The 22525-nt window shown below is 40.8% G+C and overlaps 3 protein-coding genes and 1 long non-coding RNA gene across 5 annotated transcripts; 1 reads left to right on the top strand and 3 right to left on the bottom strand.

The window, feature by feature from the left end:
- Positions 1 to 1605: 1605 nt before the first annotated feature.
- LOC5517821 (39S ribosomal protein L54, mitochondrial) lies at positions 1606 to 3820 on the bottom strand. Its single transcript, XM_001637772.3, has 2 exons — positions 3698 to 3820; positions 1606 to 1985 (listed from the first exon to the last, which is right to left on the bottom strand). Exons 1-2 carry the CDS (start codon positions 3801 to 3803, stop codon positions 1765 to 1767), a joined length of 327 nt encoding a protein of 108 aa, XP_001637822.1. The 5' UTR covers positions 3804 to 3820; the 3' UTR covers positions 1606 to 1764.
- A 33-nt stretch (positions 3821 to 3853) lies between these two features.
- LOC5517766 (spermatogenesis-associated protein 5-like protein 1) lies at positions 3854 to 16250 on the top strand. Of its 2 annotated transcripts, XR_004290048.2 has the most exons (8): positions 3854 to 4980; positions 6625 to 6850; positions 7266 to 7479; positions 7788 to 7939; positions 9127 to 9336; positions 10892 to 11524; positions 13416 to 14384; positions 15437 to 16250. XR_004290048.2 is itself a non-coding variant. In XM_032362320.2 (7 exons), exons 1-7 carry the CDS (start codon positions 4079 to 4081, stop codon positions 13554 to 13556), a joined length of 2478 nt encoding a protein of 825 aa, XP_032218211.2. In that variant the 5' UTR covers positions 3854 to 4078; the 3' UTR covers positions 13557 to 14495. The 2 variants fall into 2 exon arrangements, 1 of the variants encoding a protein (XP_032218211.2); XM_032362320.2 differs by lacking the exon at positions 15437 to 16250 and having other exon boundaries at positions 13416 to 14495.
- Positions 7181 to 7904, bottom strand: LOC116601493. Its single transcript, XR_004290049.2, has 2 exons — positions 7767 to 7904; positions 7181 to 7461 (listed from the first exon to the last, which is right to left on the bottom strand). It is a non-coding gene; the product is annotated as an uncharacterized LOC116601493 (long non-coding RNA).
- On the bottom strand, positions 14004 to 22524 carry LOC5517822 (disintegrin and metalloproteinase domain-containing protein 10). The gene is made up of 12 exons (XM_048727908.1): positions 22445 to 22524; positions 22249 to 22365; positions 21686 to 21818; positions 21323 to 21453; positions 19995 to 20218; positions 18943 to 19210; positions 18086 to 18399; positions 16936 to 17101; positions 16343 to 16501; positions 15429 to 15691; positions 14674 to 14885; positions 14004 to 14253 (listed from the first exon to the last, which is right to left on the bottom strand). Exons 2-12 carry the CDS (start codon positions 22328 to 22330, stop codon positions 14004 to 14006), a joined length of 2202 nt encoding a protein of 733 aa, XP_048583865.1. The 5' UTR covers positions 22331 to 22365; positions 22445 to 22524.
- Position 22525: the final 1 nt, after the last annotated feature.

Genomic DNA, 22525 nt, shown 5'->3' on the forward strand with positions numbered 1-22525 from the left:
CGGACTGTCAGGCATCATTTCATAACTATAGCAACACACCCATTCCCGAGAGACGCAAGCGTGAAAGAGACCACGATATTCTTCAGTGTATATCTCAGCGAGCTGTGCGTGGCGTAACCGACTAAGACAGGCCTGGGATCCTGGTTATTGCTTCCCCATTAATGCGCGGGTACCTCAGGTTCCTTTGTGTTGTACAGTTCGCTAGATAGCGGTGCTGGGGCCGAAATCTCCAGCTTAGCCGTAAGCTGCCATACGGTGTTTCAGCGCATGTATGGAAGTATGGTCTATTTGTTCTCATTTTACCTGATCTGGACGAGGTTCGATTCTCGGCCATGTCCTCGTTTTTTTTTTTTTTTTAACCAGAAGGAAGGGGTGCAGGGGGCGTTAACAAGGTATAAATAAAAGGTTGAAAAAGTATGTTGAACGCCTCTGTGAACGTTTCAAGCTCTAAATTTCAGCACAACTACTCTGTTTCATAGAGGCGTTCAAGGTACTTTTTCAAACTTGGGTTGATTTATACTTAAGATGATAATGATTATTATAGCCTCCATTTCTTAGAAATATCAGATGAAGAGCTTGAATGGCAGTTTAGGTGTTGAGAGACCATTATCTGCAGGCCCATAGCCAGGGGGGGGGGGGGGGGTTCGAGGAGTTTGGAAGAATCACCCCACTTGACTGGTAGGCCCTCTCTGATGAAGAAAAATTGAGTACTACTTTGAGCTAGGGCAAGCTACCTAAGAGAAACTGGTCTGCTCAATGGGTAAACAACCCCCCCCCCCCCCCCGCTCAAATTCCTGGCTATGGACCTGATCTGAGTAGAGGGCCATGAGCCTCAATGAAAACATCTCACTGCCACAAACAGGCAAAAAGAGAGTTTTTCAGAGTTCCTGGCGAGGACCCTGAGCAAGGGTTCTCTATGCAATTGCCATCAAAACAATGCAAAAGTAACAACTGTGGTGGTACCACCAACCATAAGCTCCCAACGCCTGTCACCGCAAAGAGAACTTGTCTCAACACCAAGGCTACCCAAGCAGGAGCTAAGCCCCTTGCCTGCACCACCCATAGGTATTCAGTCACGCAAGTGTCTCAGAGGTCGCCAGGGAGATTCAGCTGCCGACCGAGAAGGTCAAGATTATTGCTACCTAAAGACACTTTCTATTCCTTGTTTTTGCTACTCTACAATAACGTCTCCACTTGTAATTCTATTGTACAGTCCTTGTTTTTGCTACTCTACAATATTATCTTCACTTGTAGACTTGTAATTGTACAGCCCTTGTTTTTGCTGTTTTCTTATGTCTCAGCTTGTAACTGATCTATTTTAAGTTTGGAGTAAGTACGCAGCTGCTTTGTTTCCTATTATCTTTGTTCTACAAAGGAGTTCTTTTGTCTCTATTCTTCTTGTTCTTTGTGTCGAGGTGCAGATATTGTTCATTTGCCCAATCAAATTGCAGCTTGTAAGAGCTGCGTTCTGACCCTAAGTTTGTTGAATGTAAGTCTTCTAACACTGTAGTTTAGGTACTATGGCCCTTATTTAATTTTTATGTCATAGGAGAGGTGCATGTTACTCAAGCAATTATGACATCAATAATAATATTACACCCCTACTAACAAGCTTATGTAACTTTTATTATATATTTCATTACATCAAGAATAGGTTTCTTGGATGTAAAAATGTCTCACTGTGCCCATAGCGTGTAATTCTTTATCCCTGTAATATTCCTTATATACGTTTCCTGAGAATGTGTCAACCGTTTTATTTTTTACTCAAAACTTTTTCTGTCTTCTAATCTCATTCTCTTGTCTTCTCATTCGCTTGCTCATTCTCCGACGATAGGTGACTGAGTCCTCTTTTGGCGGATCTAACAAGTCCCACAACCAGTCTGGGTATTCGCTGTCAGGTAGCAAAGGGGGGTCGGACTCATCTTTCAGGTAATTTACTCCTTTACATAATTCAGGCTCTTTCTGTTGGCTACTATCTTCTTGAGCTAAATTAAAAACAAACAAATGTTAATAAGACATGCATGAACATTTTCAGAACAAAAATCATACAATTGTTTTGTTGGATTTACTATGGATATCCACTCCAATAGGCACACCAAGAAAATATCACATGGTTATCTCACAAGCGCAATGATTAGGCATAAGGCATCTTGACGCACCAGGCCTCCGTATGAGCAGCATATTGTTTTAATTATTTTAATAGAAAATAGGCAAAATGTCGATTTTCTATGGAATATACTTTTGGAAAGGTTTAAATTCGCTAAAAGGAGGGAGATTTGGTGCTTCACGAGGGGGAGCATGAAAAGATGCCCAAAATCTTGAGACTCCTGCCTTATGCGGGAGAGGTGACAGGTATGATAATTTCACTTGGCACTCACAGATTTACATCACAGATTGATTTTTGCAGCTTCTCTCATAGAAAATGTGCGAAGCTGTAATGCTATTGGGTTGATGATAGAGTGAGTGATATTCGGGAATAAATCGGTTTGGTTGTGAATTGGTACACAATTGTGAACCGGTGTATTTTCGTGAAGAATTTCCCTATAAAGCTAAGTGAATTGTTGTTGAGTGTTTTTCTTATTAATTTGTCTTATGTTCGCGGTTTTGGATCATTTAGGATCCTTCGATTGTACCGATCTTTACGTTCGGTCAAGACCGACGGTCTTCAGCCACCATCATCGTGTTACGAATTTGAGGCCGACTTCTTATCGAGTGCACGTGTCGTCATATCTTCCATGTGCTCTTTCTGACCAGACCAGATCATTGTCGACTCCATGGTAAGTTAATTCATATAATGATTTTATCATTGATTACGTCAAGAACCAGGCACAGTTTTCTACACATTTCTGAATCATTTCTTATCAGGGATATTTTCAAGATTACCCGCAGTTTTTGCGGCTTAAGTGCGAATAAAACCGTACTCATATCAGCAGAACAACAACGCTTCCCCAATGGCGGCCGATCAATGAACAAGAACCTGGCATTATTTAACTCTTTTCAAGAGTTATATTTCCCTCTGGGAGCTATGATTCTCATACTGGGGCTAATAAATTGCTTACGGAGTGCAAAAACTTTTCCCTTATGGGAGCTATAACTGAACTCCTTAGGGAGTGCAAAAACTATTCCCTTCTGGGAGCTATTTCCTCTAAATTAGACTTATCTTACACATTAAGAAATCCTTTATAATCAATATCTTTGTAAAATGCATTTACACCTATGTTTGTTTCATGTCCATATGACAAAAAAATCAATATATTCCAGATTGTTTAAAAACAAGTAATATACCCATGTCATGTCAACTATGGCTGTATGTAGTTTAGCCTCCTTATAGCAGTCATGTTCAGCTTCCTGTGTCGTTCAGTTCTACATTGTGATTTTAATAAAAGAGAAGCGGCATGTAGTCGTAGACTGCGTATTTTTTTATATTTGTCAATCAAATCATTATATGAGAACAGTATAGCAGCCTTTTTACAAAAGCTAGACCATTGCATTGAATTAATCCCCCATCTTCTCAAACTTCATAGTGCTCTAGCATCGTGGTTATTTCTCCTGCTAACATGTAAGTATGTTTTCTCTGGCCAAAGTTGCCGTAAATTTGTAGTAATCCGTTTGCCGTACTTATATTAAATTTCCCATTTTTCCCGAGTTAAATGATTGTAGTCTAACATTACGTTTATACAATGCATAAAAGACACACCTGGCTTTGTTGAGTAGAAATTAGCTCTAAATCCTAGTATACTTCGGCAAGAACCAAAAACGCACGAAACATTTCTGCTCACTAACCCTCTCATGGCGACAGCCATGTTGGATCAAATTCAATGAGCCCGCGATATCTGTTTGCGCTTCATACACTGTGCACTCGGGCGGGGTAGGGGGCAAATAAGACAAAACAAAACTCTTTTAAATTTAAATACGATATAGGCAATACGAACTGAGAAAGACAATTCAAAGGACAGGATGGTTTAAAAAATTTCATTGTAATTTTGTTTATTTCAAAAGTTATTTAAAATGACCAGTTAGAGTTATTTCATCTTCACCCCTCCCCTCTAAGTACAGTTCACGTGGTGACCTGAACAAGATGGCAAAAGAGGATGGTGAAATTGATGTTCTTTGCGTTTTTCCTTGCGAACCAAAAGATTATAACTCCGGGCGATGTAGGGTGGACAGAAACACTTTTATCAGGCTCGGGTTTTCTATCGGAGCTCCAGTAAAGGTTAATACAGGCTCATATTTTTTGTTTTGCAATGTATGGCCGATGGACTGTGAACCACAATTTCCTACAATCCAAGTTGATCGTCTTGTATCACAGCGAATAGAAGAAAATACAGAAAGCACAGAGCAGGGTGTGATAAGCGCTTGTCAGGATATAGATGTCATTAGTCCTAACGAAGCTCTTTCAGTGTCTGTCTCACTAAGGCTGACAAATGATGCCGAGGTATCAGGCGGTCATCTACCCAAAGAGTTTTTAAAAGCCAAGAGAACTCGAAAAGTGAGCCTCCTTTTACAAGGATTAACAGTATCAAAGGGCTGCCATATTAGAATTAAACAACCGAGAAATTCCACTTATGACCGTTATAAATACATCTCAGGTATCGTCATTGAAGATGTGACAAGTGTAATTGACAACAATGCTTATGTTGTTATTACAGAGAAAACTAATATTAATATTGAGTCTGTGAAAGTTGGCAGTTCTGTGGACAGTGGTAATATTATACTTTCTGGGCTTGACGACTCAATTAAAATGCTAAAAGAGCTGGTGCAGTTTCCATTGTACTACCCAGAATCCTTCTCACACCTGGGAATTAATGGCCCAAAGGGTATTCTTCTAGTGGGAGCCCCTGGGGTTGGCAAGACGCTCCTGGTCCATAAAGCCACAGTGGATTGTGGCATTAAACTTGTGTCCACGAATGGAACAGATGTATTTGGCCCTCATGCTGGGGAGAGTGAGGAAAATTTGAGGAGAGTATTCAATAAAGCAAGGTACTAAACTTTTTTTCTCGCATGTGGATAGACAGTAATATGGTTAGGCGGTAACCAGGGGGTGTTTGCAGGGTCATTCACATGGGGTGCACTGGGTGGGCAAGCACTCCCTTTCAGCCGCCAGAGAGTAGATCATTTCTTATTGAAGGATTATCAAATTTTACCATATGATTATGGCCTGTTCCCTACACAGGGGAGGGCTCCAATTTTTTTTCTCTCACCCATGGACCCCTTCCCCCTCCCCTTTAGCGCCGCTACCCAGGCTACATATGACACAGTATCTGTGACTGCGCAACAAGGCAGATATGGAGTTCCACCCTCAAAGCCTGTTCGTAAATGAGTGGAGACTTTTTGTTAGAAAGCAGGACATAGCCAGAATTTACTGAGGGGGGAGGGGGGCTGAGTCATATATATATATATATATATATATATATAAAATGATGGTTGAGGCTTTCATAGAAAGTGCTCAATACTCGAAAGTAGAGCGGTGTATAGTGTTGGTTTGAGAAAAATACAAACTACATAGGTTTCCCTACAGGTCTGTTTCGTGGTTGCCCACTCATCAGGGGATTTAATGAGAATATTCCTACCATCGTATATATACTATTAACATTGAAATTTACATAATAATAGACTGATAGTTTTAGCTAAGGCGGTAAAAGGAACAATAGCGAGTTACATTAAATATGCGGGGCGAAAGCTAACAGTGCGGAACGTGTGAAAAATTGATAGCGCGAAAATTTAACGGTGACAGGATTAACAGTTCTAATTGTTTCGTAGCAGGGCTTTGTTTCTGTGGCGGCACGAGGACACGAGTTCATTGCGTTTATTTAGAGTTGATAGTTTTGGTTGGCAGATGATCGTCAGCTTTTCCTTGAGGCAGAGGTTGCAACGCTTAGTGGTACTGTTGTAGGTGGGGTGGGAGGAAAGAATGCGCCATGAAATAAAGTACTCAATCATGCTGTCCTTGAGAGTCCAGACGTGTTTGCTGAGTTCGGTGGAGTTTCTGTGTTTGGCGTGTCGGAATGATGCGGTGTGGTTTCTGTACCTGGTCTTGAAGCTGTTTTCACTCAGCAAACACGTCTGGACTCTCAAGGTTGTTAGCACTGTTAGCTTTCGCCCCGCATATTTAATGTAACTCGCTATTGTTCCTCTTACCGCCTTAGCTAAAACTATCAGTCTATTATTATGTAAATTTCAATGTTAATAGTATATATACGATGGTAGGAATATTCTCATTAAATCCCCTGATGAGTGGGCAACCACGAAACAGACCTGTAGGGAAACCTATGTAGTTTGTATTTTTCTCAAACCAACACTATATATATATATATATATATATATATATATATATATGTTAATGTTAATTTTATACATAGATAGTATATAAGTGATGGTAGTAAAATATTCTTAATAAATCTCCTGATGAGTGGGCAACCACGAAACAGGCTTGTAGAGATGAAACGGTAGTTCGCGTGTTTTTTTCCTACAAACCAAGATATAAATATATATATATATATATATACTGTACATGCCTGGAAAGCGGTTAGGCTGTCCCTTGTAGCACACATTGATTAAATTTGGAATCTTTATATTTATATTTACTTTAGTAAACATTAACATGACTTTTTATCCTTTTTCGAGATATGCGTCCAGGTTTGGGCCTTGTGTCTTATTCATTGATGAGTTGGATGCCTTGTGTCCCAAACGAGGATCCAGTGGTAACGAAGAGGAGAACCGAATAGTTGCACAGCTTCTCACCCTGATGGATGGTCTTGAGAGCAGGGGCGGAGTCATAGTCATTGGTGCTACAAATAGACCCAACGCACTTGATCCTGCGCTTAGGAGACCTGGAAGATTCGACAGAGAGGTACAATTCAGATATTTTGGATTAAATTTGTGCTAAGGATGATGATGGTGATACAGTGAAGGCCTGCATGTAAGAACCTAGATATTTTGAGGTACTTACTAACAATTAAGGCAATGTTAGGCTAAGTAGGTTCTTTTATTTTGGGCTATTAAAATCTAGGTTCTTACACGCAGGTTTTTACTGTAATTGTCATGGTGAAGGTGGCGATATTGCTAGTAGTGAGGATTGTACATATGCTGATGAGCGAAAAATATTAATAGAAAACATCAACTTAACATCATTTTAAAATGTCAACTACATACAGTAGAAAATGAAATAAGTCACAGGAACTTTAAAACATCAACTTTGCTTTATTCCAATATTTTCCATACAAAATCCTAAGGATTCAATATATTGTGTATTTTGTTGGCTGTAGGTAGTTATTGGTGTCCCTTCTGCAGGCCAGAGGCTTGATATCCTGCGTGCTCATTGTAAGCCCATCAATCTCTCAGTTGATGTCGACCTGACACACCTCGCTGAGATCACTGTTGGATATGTTGGGGCTGATTTGGCCTCACTCTGCCAACAGGCAGCATTTGCTGCCCTTAAGCGGAGCCTTGCGAAAAACAAGTCTGATAACAAAGGTAAAAGTAAGTCTTGGATCATTTTTACCCTTGTAATTTGAGGAGGGTATGTTTAATATTTTTCGCCCCAAGGGGGATGGTTATTTGAAGTGGAGAGCTTTTAGAAGATGGGTGCTAAAACAAGCATTTAAAGTAATCATTGTAGTTTAGCTGATTTGTGAGGCGATTGCCACACTCTATCAGACTATCTGCATTTGTATGACATTTAATGAAACCCAAATACTACTGTGTAGTAGATTCACTCAATCACTGATACCCAGAACCCAGGGTATTCTCCCCTTCAATATTCTAACCTGTTTTATATAAACTGTTAGGTTTGCACACCGTGAAGATGAGTGACTTCCAGCTTGCAATGTGCCACACTGTGCCCTCCACCCACAAGGGCATGGAGGGAGTGGTGAGGCTACAGCCCACTCGTTGGGACGATGTAGGGGGACTAGAGGGTGTCAAACAGGCTCTTCGCCAGGTCAGACTGCATCCACTTTTTCGGGTTTCGCACCCCCCCCCCCCCCCCCCATAAAAAAAATCCTTGGCCTGATATCTCTGTAAAACTGATTGGTTTTGCTGATGTTGGTTTAGCATGTACCTAGCCCTTCTCTTTTACCCTGTTGGAGGAATATCAGAGAAGTATTGCAATTTCTTCTCTTCCTGTAGTATGACATGTGATTCTTCATTTTATACGTTAGCTTTTGAACAAAACAAGGCCATAGAACAATTGAATGCATAAAAACAGTAGTCCTGTAAGCCGACGTAAAACACAGGATTTTCTTGGTATAAATCAACACAAGGTTGAAAAGGTAAGTTAAACGCCTCTGTGAAACAGGGTTGTTGCGCTGACGTTTCGAGCGTTAGCCCTTCGTCGGAGCAAAAGAAAATGCCTACCATCTAGTTTTTCTACAGCTTGCCTGTAGTCTTTCTAGTTATACCACAGGCTTTTCTTGTCTGCCAACAAGACTTTGGTAACTTGTTTGAATTTGTCCCTGGAATCCGCTGCAAACTTCACTATTAACTAAACTATTCACTCATACAGTAGCCACTACATTATCTACTACACTGTATCGTCAGGGCTTCTGGAATTACGCGCTTGTGCGGAAGCGCGTAATTTGGCTTTCTCCGCGTAATCCGCGTAAACCACAAATTTCCGCGTAATCCCGCGTAATTTGGCTAAATTTTGAAAGACAAAACATTTAAGTGCACAGCTGATGTGTTTTTTAGGGTTCTTACCTCTATTCTCGTAAAATAGAGATATTCTTCGTAAAAGTGCGATATTTCGAACTGAATTTCGAAAACAAACAAAATGGCTAAGCGTTCTTTGCTAAACCGCGAAGGCCTAGGACTAACAATAAAATACCTTTTTTAATTGGCTGGTGGCTAGAAGGCATTAAAAACTCGCCTAAGATATTTTCGCGCAAAAAAATTAACTATTTCAATTTTTTTCGTGCTTTCCTTCGGTACAAAATGTAGTTTGGGCGTAACAGTAATTCAGTAAAGAATCCTGCAAAATTTTTCAAGATTTCGAAAGAAACATGTATTGCAGAACCCCGCGTAATTTAGGGCGTAATGATTGATTTTCCGCGTAATTTAGCAAAGAATCCCGCGTAATTTTGAGTTTTTTTCCGCGTAATTCCAGAAGCCCTGTATCGTTTGTTACAGGCAATAGAGTGGCCATTATTACACCCAGAAGCCTTTGCAAGAATGGGTTTGCGTCGTCCCAGGGGGGTGCTGCTCTATGGCCCCCCTGGTTGCTGCAAGACAACCCTCGTTCGTGCCGCAGCCTCCTCGACCCACTGCACATTCATGTCGCTGAGCTGTGCGCAGCTTTTTAGTTCTTATGTTGGAGATGCAGAAAGAACTTTGCGCGAGGTAAAATCACGTGACATGCACTAAAAATACATGCTACTATTTGGTAGCACATATCTAATTTTCTTGTCAAAACCTCCCATATATTATGGTAGCATCCTTGTGTAAATTATTAAAAATATCTGAAATAGCGTATTTAAGCTTAGTCTGTGGGGAAGTCTTGTGGGGAAGGCGTGCGTTAAAATAGTCTGCTAAGCAGACTATTTTAAGCTAAGGTTGAGAGCAAAGTTACAGGCTAGTTACGGCTAGATATATCTGAATCCGAATTAATTCCTTCGAACAATGGGTTGTTCCTGATCAACACATTGCTTTCCTAGGTGTGACTGAAAAACATATCGATCTCCTTGGTGAATAACACATTGTTCTCTATCTTCAGTTGTTTGTGACGATAAACATATCGATCTCCTTGGTGAATAACAAATTGTTTTCTCCCTTCAGTTGTTTGTGACGATAAACATACCGATCTCCTTGGTGAATAACACATTGTTCTCTCTCTTCAGATTATTAGCAGACTACTTTAAGCTAAGGTTGAGAGCAAAGTTACAGGCTAGTTACGGCTAGATATATCTGAATCCGAATTAATTCCTTCGAACAATGGGTTGTTCCTGATCAACACATTGCTTTCCTAGGTGTGACTGAAAAACATATCGATCTCCTTGGTGAATAACACATTGTTCTCTATCTTCAGTTGTTTGTGACGATAAACATACCGATCTCCTTGGTGAATAACACATTGTTCTCTATCTTCAGTTGTTTGTGACGATAAACATATCGATCTCCTTGGTGAATAACAAATTGTTTTCTCCCTTCAGTTGTTTGTGACGATAAACATACCGATCTCCTTGGTGAATAACACATTGTTCTCTCTCTTCAGATTATTAGCAGACTACTTTAAGCTAAGGTTGATAGCAAAGTTACAGGCTAGTTACGGCTAGATATATCTGAATCCGAATTAATTCCTTCGAACAATGGGTTGTTCCTGATAAACACATTGCTTTCCTAGGTGTGACTGAAAAACATATCGATCTCCTTGGTGAATAACACATTGTTCTCTATCTTCAGTTGTTTGTGACGATAAACATACCGATCTCCTTGGTGAATAACACATTGTTCTCTATCTTCAGTTGTTTGTGACGATAAACATATCGATCTCCTTGGTGAATAACAAATTGTTTTCTCCCTTCAGTTGTTTGTGACGATAAACATACCGATCTCCTTGGTGAATAACACATTGTTCTCTCTCTTCAGTTGTTTTTGATAATAAACATATCGATCTCCTTGGTGAATAACAAATTGTTCTCTCTCTTCAGTTGTTTTTGATGATAAACATATCGATCTCCTTGGTGAATAACACATTGTTCTCTCTCTTCAGTTGTTTTTGATGATAAACATACCGATCTCCTTGGTGAATAACAAATTGTTCTCTCTCTTCAGTTGTTTTTGATGATAAACATATCGATCTCCTTGGTGAATAACACATTGTTCTCTCTCTTCAGTTGTTTTTGATGATAAACATACCGATCTCCTTGGTGAATAACACATTGTTCTCTCTCTTCAGTTGTTTTTGAAAGCTCGTGCTACAGCTCCCGCTATTCTCTTTTTGGATGAATTAGACTCTCTTGCCGGAAAGCGTGGTAGCAACCTCGGCATGGAGACGAGGCTACTGGCAACGCTTTTGAACGAGATGGATGGCGTGGGCGTGTCTGCAAACATTTACGGCAAAGAATGCAATGAAAGAGAGATGCCGCAAAAATACAAGGAAGATAGGGGAAGCAAAGGCAATATTGGCGGAGAATCACTTACAAACAGCTGTGAGAGAAGTGCGAATGTTGCTGGGATTGACAACATTGAAATTTCTTTAGAACTAAATAAAAAATTAGATGAGGGGAATTCGGATCATAACATTAGAGAAACGAGGACAAATGATTTATCTCGCCTCTTTTCGCAAGACGTGAAAGACCTTATTTTGGTTGCCGCAACTAATCGGCCAGAGGCCATAGACGGGGCCTTATTACGACCGGGCCGAATTGACTGCATGATTTATGTCCCTCCTCCCGACATGCAAGCGAGACTAGAAATACTGAGGGTTCACACTCGCTTCAGTCCACTCGCGCCCGATGTAGATCTAAGCGTGATCGCGGAGGGGACTGAATTGTACTCCGGTGCTGATTTAGAGAATCTTTGTCGAGAGGTGAGTGAAAAAGGTGTAGGGAAAACTTTAAAGCACGACTATTCCAGGATATGGCTTACAAAATACAATGGACTGCTTGCACTTAGAAATCACGGGACGTCGTGCGCTCTCCGGCTATTGGCGGCAAAAATAACAAAGCAACTTATTCAGCGCTTACGGATCAGCCGGAGGTTTTCACGCTCTCTGGCATGTCCCCTTTTTTTGGCTTGTGTTTGCCACTCAAAAAGTCTAGTGATTTCTTATTGCTAAAAACCCACGCGATCGTTGTTTTCAATTCTCGAAACATTTGAACAGTACTGAGTAATCATAGCCTCTTGAGTGTTCGTGACTAGCCCGAACGCTCTCCGAACCTAACTTCGTATTTATGTTCTATATAAAATAGGAAGGGAGTGAAACAACGCTCGATTCCATTGTTCGAAAACCTGCCTAGATACGGCCAATGTTGTGATGTTGGTATGAGACATGATTGATGAGTGACAGCTCACTTTCTCTTTGAACTTATCGCGCCGCCGACACACGCCCGGGCATGCGACAAGTGCAGGATCGGGGTTTATTTTTAAAAATGTTTCTACGGACCGTTGCGTTTCTTCATCCAAAAAGTTAAATGGCGTCCGATGACCAGATAATAATTTGATTTGCTCTATCCCCCTTTTTCACTTCTCCATTAAAAATAAAACACTTTGCCCTCTGTCGATAACTTGCAGAATTTTCTGTTGTTCCGGGTAAAAATTCAAATTAATGTGGCAGTATATGACATCTTTCGATATTGGAGCGGGAAAACATGTCTTTTTCCCGCCTAGACAAAATTAGCCCCGATCCCTGCACTTGTCGCATGCCCGGGCGTGTGTCGGCGGCGCGATAAGTTCAAAGAGAAAGTGAGCTGTCACTCATCAATCATGTCTCATACCAACATCACAACATTGGCCGTAACTAGGCAGGTTTTCGGACAATGGAATCGAGCGTTGTTTCACTCCCTTCCTATTTTATATAGAACCTAAATACGAAGTTAGGTTCGGAGAGCGTTCGGGCTAGTCACGAACACTCAAGAGGCTATGGTTACTCAGTACTGTTCAAATGTTTCGAGAGTTGAAAACAACGATCGCGTGGGTTTTTAGACAAGAGAAATAGAAATATAACGGAAAAGGATTTCGCTGAATCGGGAGGCAGGAGACATTTCGCACAAGGGTTAGAGATATTTTATTCGCTGAATACAATACTCAGCGAATTAAGAATGCATTTTTGGTTATTTTATTAAGAAATCGCTGACAAAGTATCCAAATTCCCGTGGTCTAGCCGCCTCGAAATTCTTGGGTCCATAAACGTTTCTCTGCGTTTTTATTTAAAAAGTATGTTTATGTTCTTCAAGCTTTAAAGCAATCAGGCGGCACTGATTGCTTTAGAAAAGTGGTCCCAGTATAGATGTATGGATAACATCATATGATCATTACTGTTTTGTTTTCACTTAGGCGGCACTGTTTGCTTTAGAAGAGTGGTCCCAGTATAGATCTATGGATAACACCACATGATCATTACTTTTTTGTTTTCACTTCGTCGGCGCTGTTTGCTTTAGAAGAGTGGTCCCAGTATAGATCTATAGATAACACCACATGATCATTACTGTTTTGTTTTCACTTAGGCGGCGCTGTTTGCTTTAAAAGAGTGGTCACAGTATAGATCTATGCATAACACCACATGATCATTACTGTTTTCTTTTCACCCAGGCGGTGTTGTTTGCTTTAGAAGAGTGGTCCCAGTATAGATCTATGCATAACACCACATGATCATTACTGTTTTGTTTTCACCCAGGCGGCATTGTTTGCTTTGGAAGAGTGGTCCCAGTATAGATTTATGAATAACACCACATGATCATTACTGTTTTGTTTTCACCCAGGCGGCGTTGTTTGCTTTGGAACATAAGGGAATGGACACTTGCAGTATCGACAACAAGCATTTTATGAAAGCACTTGCAAACCTCAAACCCTCCCTCACGACAGAGCAGCTAAAATACTACGAGAACAAACAGTGGAGATAAAAAAAACTTCGCACATCTCATCCCTAAGGAGTGTTACAAAACAACACATTTCCTTTACATCAAGAAGTGTTACAAAACGTTCTTTTTTACCTTAAAGGAGTATAAGAGACAAGAATTACTAATTTCCTTCGTTAGATTATACACCTATTTCAAAAAACGTTGTCATTGCAAACGGCAAATAGCGATTGTCGAATGGCAGTTATAGGACCGAAAGAATCCATGGATCCCCAAATATTTGTTCCAAATTCAGAAAAATATAAATAATACATTCGACTGTCCATTTCATGTAATTAATATATCGTTCTGACATCGCTTGAGTTTATTTATCACCTTTATTTTTACAAATAATTACTACCCATAAACAACTTTCGGTCGTAGAACTGCCATTTGGCAATTGCCATTCGCCGTTCGCACTTACAACCTTTATTGAAATAGGTGTATACTGATCTAGACGGACGAGTCATCGGCCTCGTAAGATCCGCGACCATTAGACAGCCGGCTTTGGGAAAAGGTATTGGCGTCATCATCCGAGATATTTCGATCGTCGTAAGCAGGATTTTGGACGCCCGAGAGGAACGTGGTCAGTGGCTGAGCCCGTTGGTGAAAGAGGGAATTAGCAGGATTGTGTTGCCATGTGGAAAATTTCAGAAGAAGACCGACGAAGACCACCCCGAGAGGAATCAAAACCACGTAGTACCTGGAACAGAGCGACGCAGACGTTAACAAAACACAGCGAAGAATATGCGTATAGATTGGCTAACACGACAATGGATCGTCATCGCCCAAATTAAAGTCATAAGAAATGGGCATTTTCATAGAAATCATCGGGTAAATACGTATATACACTCACCAATTGTCCTTGAAAGTCATCGGGTAAATACATATATACACTAACCAATTGTCCTTGAAAGTCATCAAGTAAATACGTATATACTCTCACCAATTGTCCTTGAAAGTCATCGGGTAAATACATATATACACTCACCAATTGTCCTTGAAAGTCATCGGTTAATACATATATACACTCACCAATTGTCCTTGAAAGTCATCGGTTAATACATATATATAGTCACCAATTGTCCTTGAAAGTCATCGGTTAATACATATATACACTCACCAATTGGCCTGGAGCCATGTGAGTGCTGCATTGATAGTGTCCTCGGAAGACATCCGCTTGAAAGCCTCCATGAGCCTGAGAAGCTGGTCACCAGTCTTTACCGTGATGCACTGGCCAAGCTGGTTGCAGTATCCAGTATAACTATTACAAGTGGATCCGGGGAACTTGTACTTTAACAAACCATTCAGCTCCATACTGGGCACGCAAGTTCCCTGTGGAAAACCAATCAAATAATGCTTAAAATCTAAAGAAAAAAAATGCGACATCGGATTAAATTACAGTTGTTTTTGCGACGTTAACATTAGAAGAAAACTGTCAATAATAACAAGATGAAGCAGCAAGCTGAAACATAGGCGGATTCTCCGCGTTATGTCTAGCTCAAGTGTCATTCAAAGATTCTTTCGTTTACGATATCATATAGAGTTTCCCGCGCTGATGATTTATTTTAGAGTAAAACTACGGGCCAACTTAACACTAAGCTCGCCTTTATTGCCGGAAACTAACGGTAATGTTTAGACCACACCCAATGTGCTATCTCTTGGGGGTAAGAATTGTTGTCGACAAAACCCAAAGTGCTATCTCTTAGGGTTAAAATTAATTGCGCCGACGATCAACAGCTTTTTTATGGAAGTCTCCCACTCAAAATACGGGGTGAGGAAGTTCGAATTTGGATACCTAAATGAGCTTTGAGTCCTCAAGGACGAGAAAATTCAGAGTAGACTCATTAAAGAATTTTCTCTTTTTTTCCTTCTCACCTCTTTAGTCCTACAGCACACAAGACACATCTGATCCTGACCTTGGCATTCGCATTGGTCCAGGAAATACCTGGCACATACTGGGCCCACGCACGCTCCGTCCAGGCACGTGTTACCATCGTCGCCGCACGTCGTGTTCCTGGGTTTCGGTATCGGCTCTGGGCACACTGCTGTGGTGCCACTGATGACAGTCAAGGAAAAGAATGCTGATAATAAACTGGCAATGAAAGCTGGACTGGAACTGGTGTTGTTTCGAATTTGGACTCAATTTTATGTAAAAACGTAGATTGGGGCAGACGGTTATGTTAAAACATTTTAAAAACACTTTTTAGAACCGGTCTAGTGGAGAGGTCGTGTTAGCAATTTTATTTAAAGCTTGCTAATTTTTTTTGATAATAGCGAATTGAGTTCCTATTGTAAAAAAGTAGCTTGGAGTGGCAAATGGACGCAAGCCCCAGCCCTTGGATCTCTCTGCACGAGGTGGTGAGGAGGCCACGCCTTATTGTGCATAAGGATATTTGCAAAATGACGCATAGCTACATTCAGTCTCTTTCCGACAGGTTTTGTGCGCTGAAAGCGTGCAGTTGGATTCACAGCAAAGTCCCTTCTGCGGACTGCAAGGGAAGAAAGGATAAATATCATCAGTCAAACTGTAGGACTGCACAATTAATCATACTGTAGTTTTATTATTTGAACTTTGTTAACATAGATATGGTTGGTATTTGTATAACTGTTTACTTCACTAGGAAATGTTTTTTTAACTAATCTAAATTACACACTTATCTCATGAATGATCGAATGAAATTCACTCAAATCAGCCATCAATATCACTTCGCTAAGTATGGAAAACCACTTAAAAATCAAAACTTTCGGTACTGGTTGACTGTATTTCAAATTACTGTTGACCTACCTACACTGGTACTCAGGCTTTACTCGGCACTCCGGTATCCCGGATGTAATGTTTCCCGGATGACAACACACGTCCACTTCACTGCAGCGTTGCGGAGCGCCACAGTCACACTCCTCTCCTCCCTCAACTATCGAGTTACCACAGAAGGCACCTTGGTTCTGGGCTATTAGAAAAAATGGACGTGGTCTTATCGATGGCAGAGATGCACGCGAGCGGGAAAGGCAGGAGCCAAAAAGGAAAGTCGTATCAAACTGCGCATACACCTTTATCGAGTATCCTCTAAGACTTTCATTCTATGTAACATAAAAAAAGTTCCTTTTTTTAATTGCCATTGAGCCATGACCGATATATAGCAATACTTTTAAGATAACTGAACAGGTGCTAAACAGGTACAATGCTTTTTGCCCATAAAGTACTTGATGGCTTTAAATTGTTTATCCTGAAAAGGGCGTAATTGTTGTCATCGCCTTAATTCTTGAATGTATGTGAATCACGAGCTATGCTCGTTAAGCGTGCGCTAGTCTGTCAAATGTAATGACCCATTTTTGAAACTCGTAATGATATGTCTTACTGTATAGCGGTAGCTGCGTAGCTTACCTATAAAACACTTGGGTCCCTTATTAAAGATGACGGACCACATTTGAGCCTTACTGCATTCGGAGAAGAGGAAGTTATTGGGCTTGTTTCCATCTACGGCCAGGTCATACATGATGAAGTAGCCAGGCTCCCCCTCAGGGCGACATAGGGTGTTGTCTGGGTCATGCTGCCGGCGAGAGAGAAAGTAACTCTTGCTTTCCAGGAGAAATCATTGTACACTCTAAGCCTATGCTGTAGCGACCATCACCGCAAGCCCGTACCCAGGGGGGGTGCGAACGCACCCCCCACAACGGCCGAAGGTCCACTTTCGGTTTCAATAGACGGCGTGCTATTTGTAGACAAAACTATAAATCATAAGCTAGATCACTCTGTTATTTAGTCAAATCCGACAATAAACATCCCGTGGAAATACTGCAAAGGCATAAAAAATCACTTTTTATTATTTTTTTTATCGCGGGTGGTCAGATTTTTATAAAAGAACTCCCCCCCCCCGGAAAAATTAGGTCCACTTTTTCGGATTTCGCAATCCCCCCCCCCCCCAAAGAAAAATCCTGGGTACGGGCCTGTACCGTGATGTAAAACATGGTGTTTATGATGAGCAGATACCCTCTGAGCCGTGCCAAGAGACCGCTCGTAAGGAAAGCAATGTAACTGAAGGTAACTAGGTAGAACCGCGGAAAGAATGACCTCAAAACATCTACCGTAATTTTTCGAATAAGTGCCTCCTGGAATAAAGGGCCTCGCTCAAAAGGAAAATAGGAATAAGCTCATCAATAAAGTGTTGTACACAATAGACCTCATTCTTACCAGTCACAACATTTTGTTATTGTTTGTTTGTTCTGCTATTGGTTCTGGGAATTTTGTTGTTCCTTGCCCGTTTAAAAAATGTTTTTTTTTTTTATAAGATAAAACGGATTTTGAAAATAGCGCTTCCCCAAATAGGCGTCTTGCCTGGGTTTGGAAGTTCAAAAAAGATACAGTTTCTGGCAGTCTATCTAATGATCCCGATAGCCAGGGCCCTCAAATTCATAATTTTCTGGCCGCTTGTGGTAATAGATACAGCAAATAGCACCTTCGGAGGCTGAAGTTTTCGCTGGGTGGTGGCTTGTTAGAGGTTCAACTATCATGTAGACATTAACCTTCATCTTACCTCTGAGCCAAAGCTGTGCCCCAACTCGTGCGCGGTAGTCAGCACCGATCCCTTTCGCAGGACCCTCGCCCCGAAATTCTTCAAACTGACAACAGCAGTGTTAAAATTAATGTTCTCGCCCGAGTCCTTGACCGGGACCCGCGTAGAGCAGACCCCACCCACATCTTCATCCCCGACCCAGGCCAGGCCGAGCACGCCGTCCGCGAAGTCCCGGTAGGTAAACAGAAGGGCGATGCAGTAGTTGTTGTGGTCCAAATGGCTCCATTTAGTTAGGAAGTCAGTCACGGGAATGGATTCCGGTGATGCAAGCTCGCCTAGAAGAATAAGAGGTCACCTTTTCGCACCACAGCCATCACTTGGTCTCATATTGAGTTCTTTTCTTTGCCAAATATCGTGATCATGTCACTTTTGGGGGTGGCAAACTCACGACGAAAAAACAAAAAGCGACTTATTCAGCGCTTATGAATCAGTCAGCAAGTTTCTATATCAGAAAAAACTTTTTTTATCGAAAGATTTTATTTTTGTCGTTCTCTGTCGTGACGGCCGCCATAGTTTATGTGTTTATTTTGGCGCGAGATTGACACTTGAAGTCACGTGATTTCTTAGTTGCTTCAAGTAGCTTATTGACATGGAGGCACGTAACAATACTTAAGACTGAACAAGGTTAACAGTTAAAAAATAGCAACTATTTCGATTCAAATGACGGTCCGTACCTAATTAAGAGGATGTCAAGCAGGCGAACAAAAGGCCCATGGCCGCGCATCACAGAGAGGCCTGGGGAAGAGGATGCTAATAATACCCAACCTCGCGCCATATTGAAAATTACCCAGAAGACCCTGGACGAGGTTAAGTAATACCTTCTGCGTAGGTATCTTCATAAACTGTAATTGCTGCGATGCTGACTCCAATATTGTCACCAGGCCCGCCATCCATGTTGAAATCAGTCGATCTGAATATCTTGTCCACCTCCGTCACGTGGTATACCATCTCTGCTACAGCAGCGTCAACTGATCCGCCGCCCACGCTCTTCAGGAACAGGTGGTCAGCGGTAATATGCAAAGCGCATGTGTTGAGGTTGGTTGAGTTGTCAGAGAGAATGGCAGAACGCTTTTGACGTGTAGAGATCTAGGAATAATACTTAAAATTTAATAATTAGACTACGAGTTCGAGTTTTTATGAGTCAACGAGGCGCGTAACGAACATCAGGGAAGAGAAAAAACGCGCCGCTGGGGGTCGGGCTGGGCGAGTTACTCATTTACCAGGTGGCGGTGGTTACAAACCGATAGCCTCCTCCGCAGGCTTTGCTTTGCGGCGCTAGGGGTTCCTGTGGTGTGGCATTGTTCCCTCCCCCCTTAATAACAAGGAATTTGTCGACCAGAGGAGTACCGAGTCTCGGTTTCTAACGCTAGGGGTTCCTGTGGTGTGGCATTGTTCCCTCCCCCCTTAATAACAAGGAATTTGTCGACCAGAGGAGTACCGAGTCTCGGTTTCTAACGTTCAGAGCTGCCAGCGCGTCATTTGAAAGGTCGCAAGCGCGTAGGGATAGAGCTCGCTGCAGGAGCGAAACCAAGGCAAATACATCCAGTCAAAGTAGGAATACGTGCTTATTCAACACTACAAAGACATTAGACTTCATTTCGGAGTCAAATATTCCTATAGCCCGTGATGAAAGTGATGAAAGAAAACGATGAAAGAGAAAATGAAAACGATTGCAAAAAAAAAACAAAAAAAACAGGAGAAACATCCAGTTTTCCAATGTCATTGTCGCCGCCCACGTATTGTTAGTAGGCTAGAATATACTATAGGTTAGAATTCCTTAGGGCCAGCCCTGTTATTGTACGTTTAAAGTGGTAAATGCTTTAATTTATGATATAAAAAGTTCATAAATAGGAAAGAATAAATAAATCACCTTAAATTTTTCTTTGGCTCGAGTTCTTGCCCAGTGAGGCAACTGCTCTCCTCTTGACATGTTCTGGAACGCTCTTGATTGGAATAGTATGGAATGAAAGTATGGGGCACTTTTAAAGTAGCGTAATGTGGGTTCAAGATAGAAATTTTTACCCGCACTGAAAAAGCTTCCATCAAATGTTCCATCAGGTCTGATATGTCCAGTCACTGATGACTTTGGATCCCCTGAGGTATGACAAAAGAATACTGTCATTAATATAGTCATTATTATCATAATAATCACAACACATCACCACGACAATGACTACCAACATCAATAACAGCAACACCTTCATCATCGTCAACATCACGTCATAAGGTTTTTATCACCATGTTTATCAGTATCATCATAATTACCATCACCTTCATGACCCAATGCCTTCATTATCGTCACCATTATAGTTAACATTATAAAAGCCATAACCATCATGACTTTCAACACCATCATGACCATGACTATCATCACCATCATGACCATGACTATCATCACCATCATCATCATGACTATCATCACCATCATCATCATGACTATCATCACCATCATCATCATGACTATCATCACCATCATCATCATGACTATCATCACCATCATCACCATGACTATCATCACCATCACCATCATGACTATCATCACCATCATCATCATGACTATCATCACCATCATGACTATCATCACCATCATCATCATGACTATCATCACCATCATCATCATGACTATCATCACCATCATCACCATGACTATCATCACCATCATCATCATGACTATCAACACCATCATGACTATCATCTCCATCATCACCATGACTATCATCACCATCATCATCATGACTATCAACACCATCATCATGACTATCAACACCATCATGATCATGACTATCATCACCATCATCACCATGACTATCATCACCATCATGATCATGACTATCAACACCATCATGACTATCATCACCATCATCATGACTATCATCACCATCATCATCATGACTATCATCACCATCATGATCATGACTATCAACACCATCATGACTATCATCACCATCACCATTATGACTATCATTATCATCATCATCATGACTATCATCATCATTATGACGATCAACACCATCATGATCATTACAATCAACACCATCATGATCATGACTATCAACATCATCATCATCATGACTATCAACACCATCATAATCATGACTATCATCATTATCATCATCATGACTATCAACACTATCCTGACCTTCATCCCCATCATGATAACCATCAGATCATGACTATAAACTCCTATATCATCCCTACCTGCCACTGTGCCTGTATAGAGCATCCTTGTGTCATATTGATGCAGATGAATCCCTCCTCTTGACTTGACCTGCACTTTAATGTCTGGGGCAAATAACTGTGGACACTGTCTTAGAATCAAAGTGAAATACCTGGAACAGTAAACAAAAATATTTGTAAACATTGCACTTGGTGGATGAGGTTAATAGGTTTCTAGGGCAAAACAAGGGGGCGAATTTAGTGGTAATCCAATCCCTCATTCTAATAAATTTCTGGCATATCCTTATTTGTATTACCCACCCCTTTTAATGGGGCACATACACAAGAATGCTTGTTCCCCTTATGGACATTAGTCTGTTAATTAAAGTGAGAAAGACTGCTTACCTATTAAAACCATGTGTCTCTATGACAACAGAGGCATCGTTAGGACTAGCGCACGCAGCGAGATGTTGTTCCCAAACCCTCTGGGTGTCATACCAGACAAGCACAAAGTCACTGATTCCGTTTAATTTCATGCCTGGAACAAACATTCAAAAACTGAGAGTATAGGGTTATCTTATGTAGCCCAAGCTCTTGATATTCGTCTCTTTCTATAAGGTTAACATTGTATGAAAAAAATATAAATTCTCGAAAAGATCAATGTTGTTTAGTCATGTTAATACTACATGTTTTTATTTTACATCTTCTCTGGCCGTATTTAGTGTTTTGAAAAATCTCCACTTCACCCTAAAAAACGATGGACAGAGAACTGTTAGATACATTTTCTTATTGACATGGCATCTTTTTTTATTGTTCATTGTTATGTTTTTCATGCATTGTTTACCATATTTCCAATATAGACGAACTAAGAGCTAAGGGCCGCATTGGGCAGAGAGGGCTCATAAAAAAAATTAACAACCCGTTTTGTTTAGAATAATCAAAATGAATAATTACAAAGTACTTCTTACCTGTGTCATTAGTTTCGGCTGATAATGAATTAAATCTATGTAGAAACACAATAAGCCCAAACCAGCAAATCATCAGCACCATCGTTTGACGTTTGAAAATCAGCAAAAAGCCGGTTTCTAGAAATAATTTTTTTTAACATGAGGTCACATAAGTACATCATATTATAGGCTCGCCTCATACTGACTACGTTCTTACCTTTTGTGAGCAGTAAGCTCGAATGTCAAATTTTTTTCTTCACTCTTCTGTATTTCTTTTTCTTCTCACTTTGCTTTCTGT

This window comes from Nematostella vectensis, chromosome 5, assembly GCF_932526225.1.
Source record: "Nematostella vectensis chromosome 5, jaNemVect1.1, whole genome shotgun sequence".
Lineage (NCBI taxonomy): Eukaryota > Metazoa > Cnidaria > Anthozoa > Actiniaria > Edwardsiidae > Nematostella > Nematostella vectensis.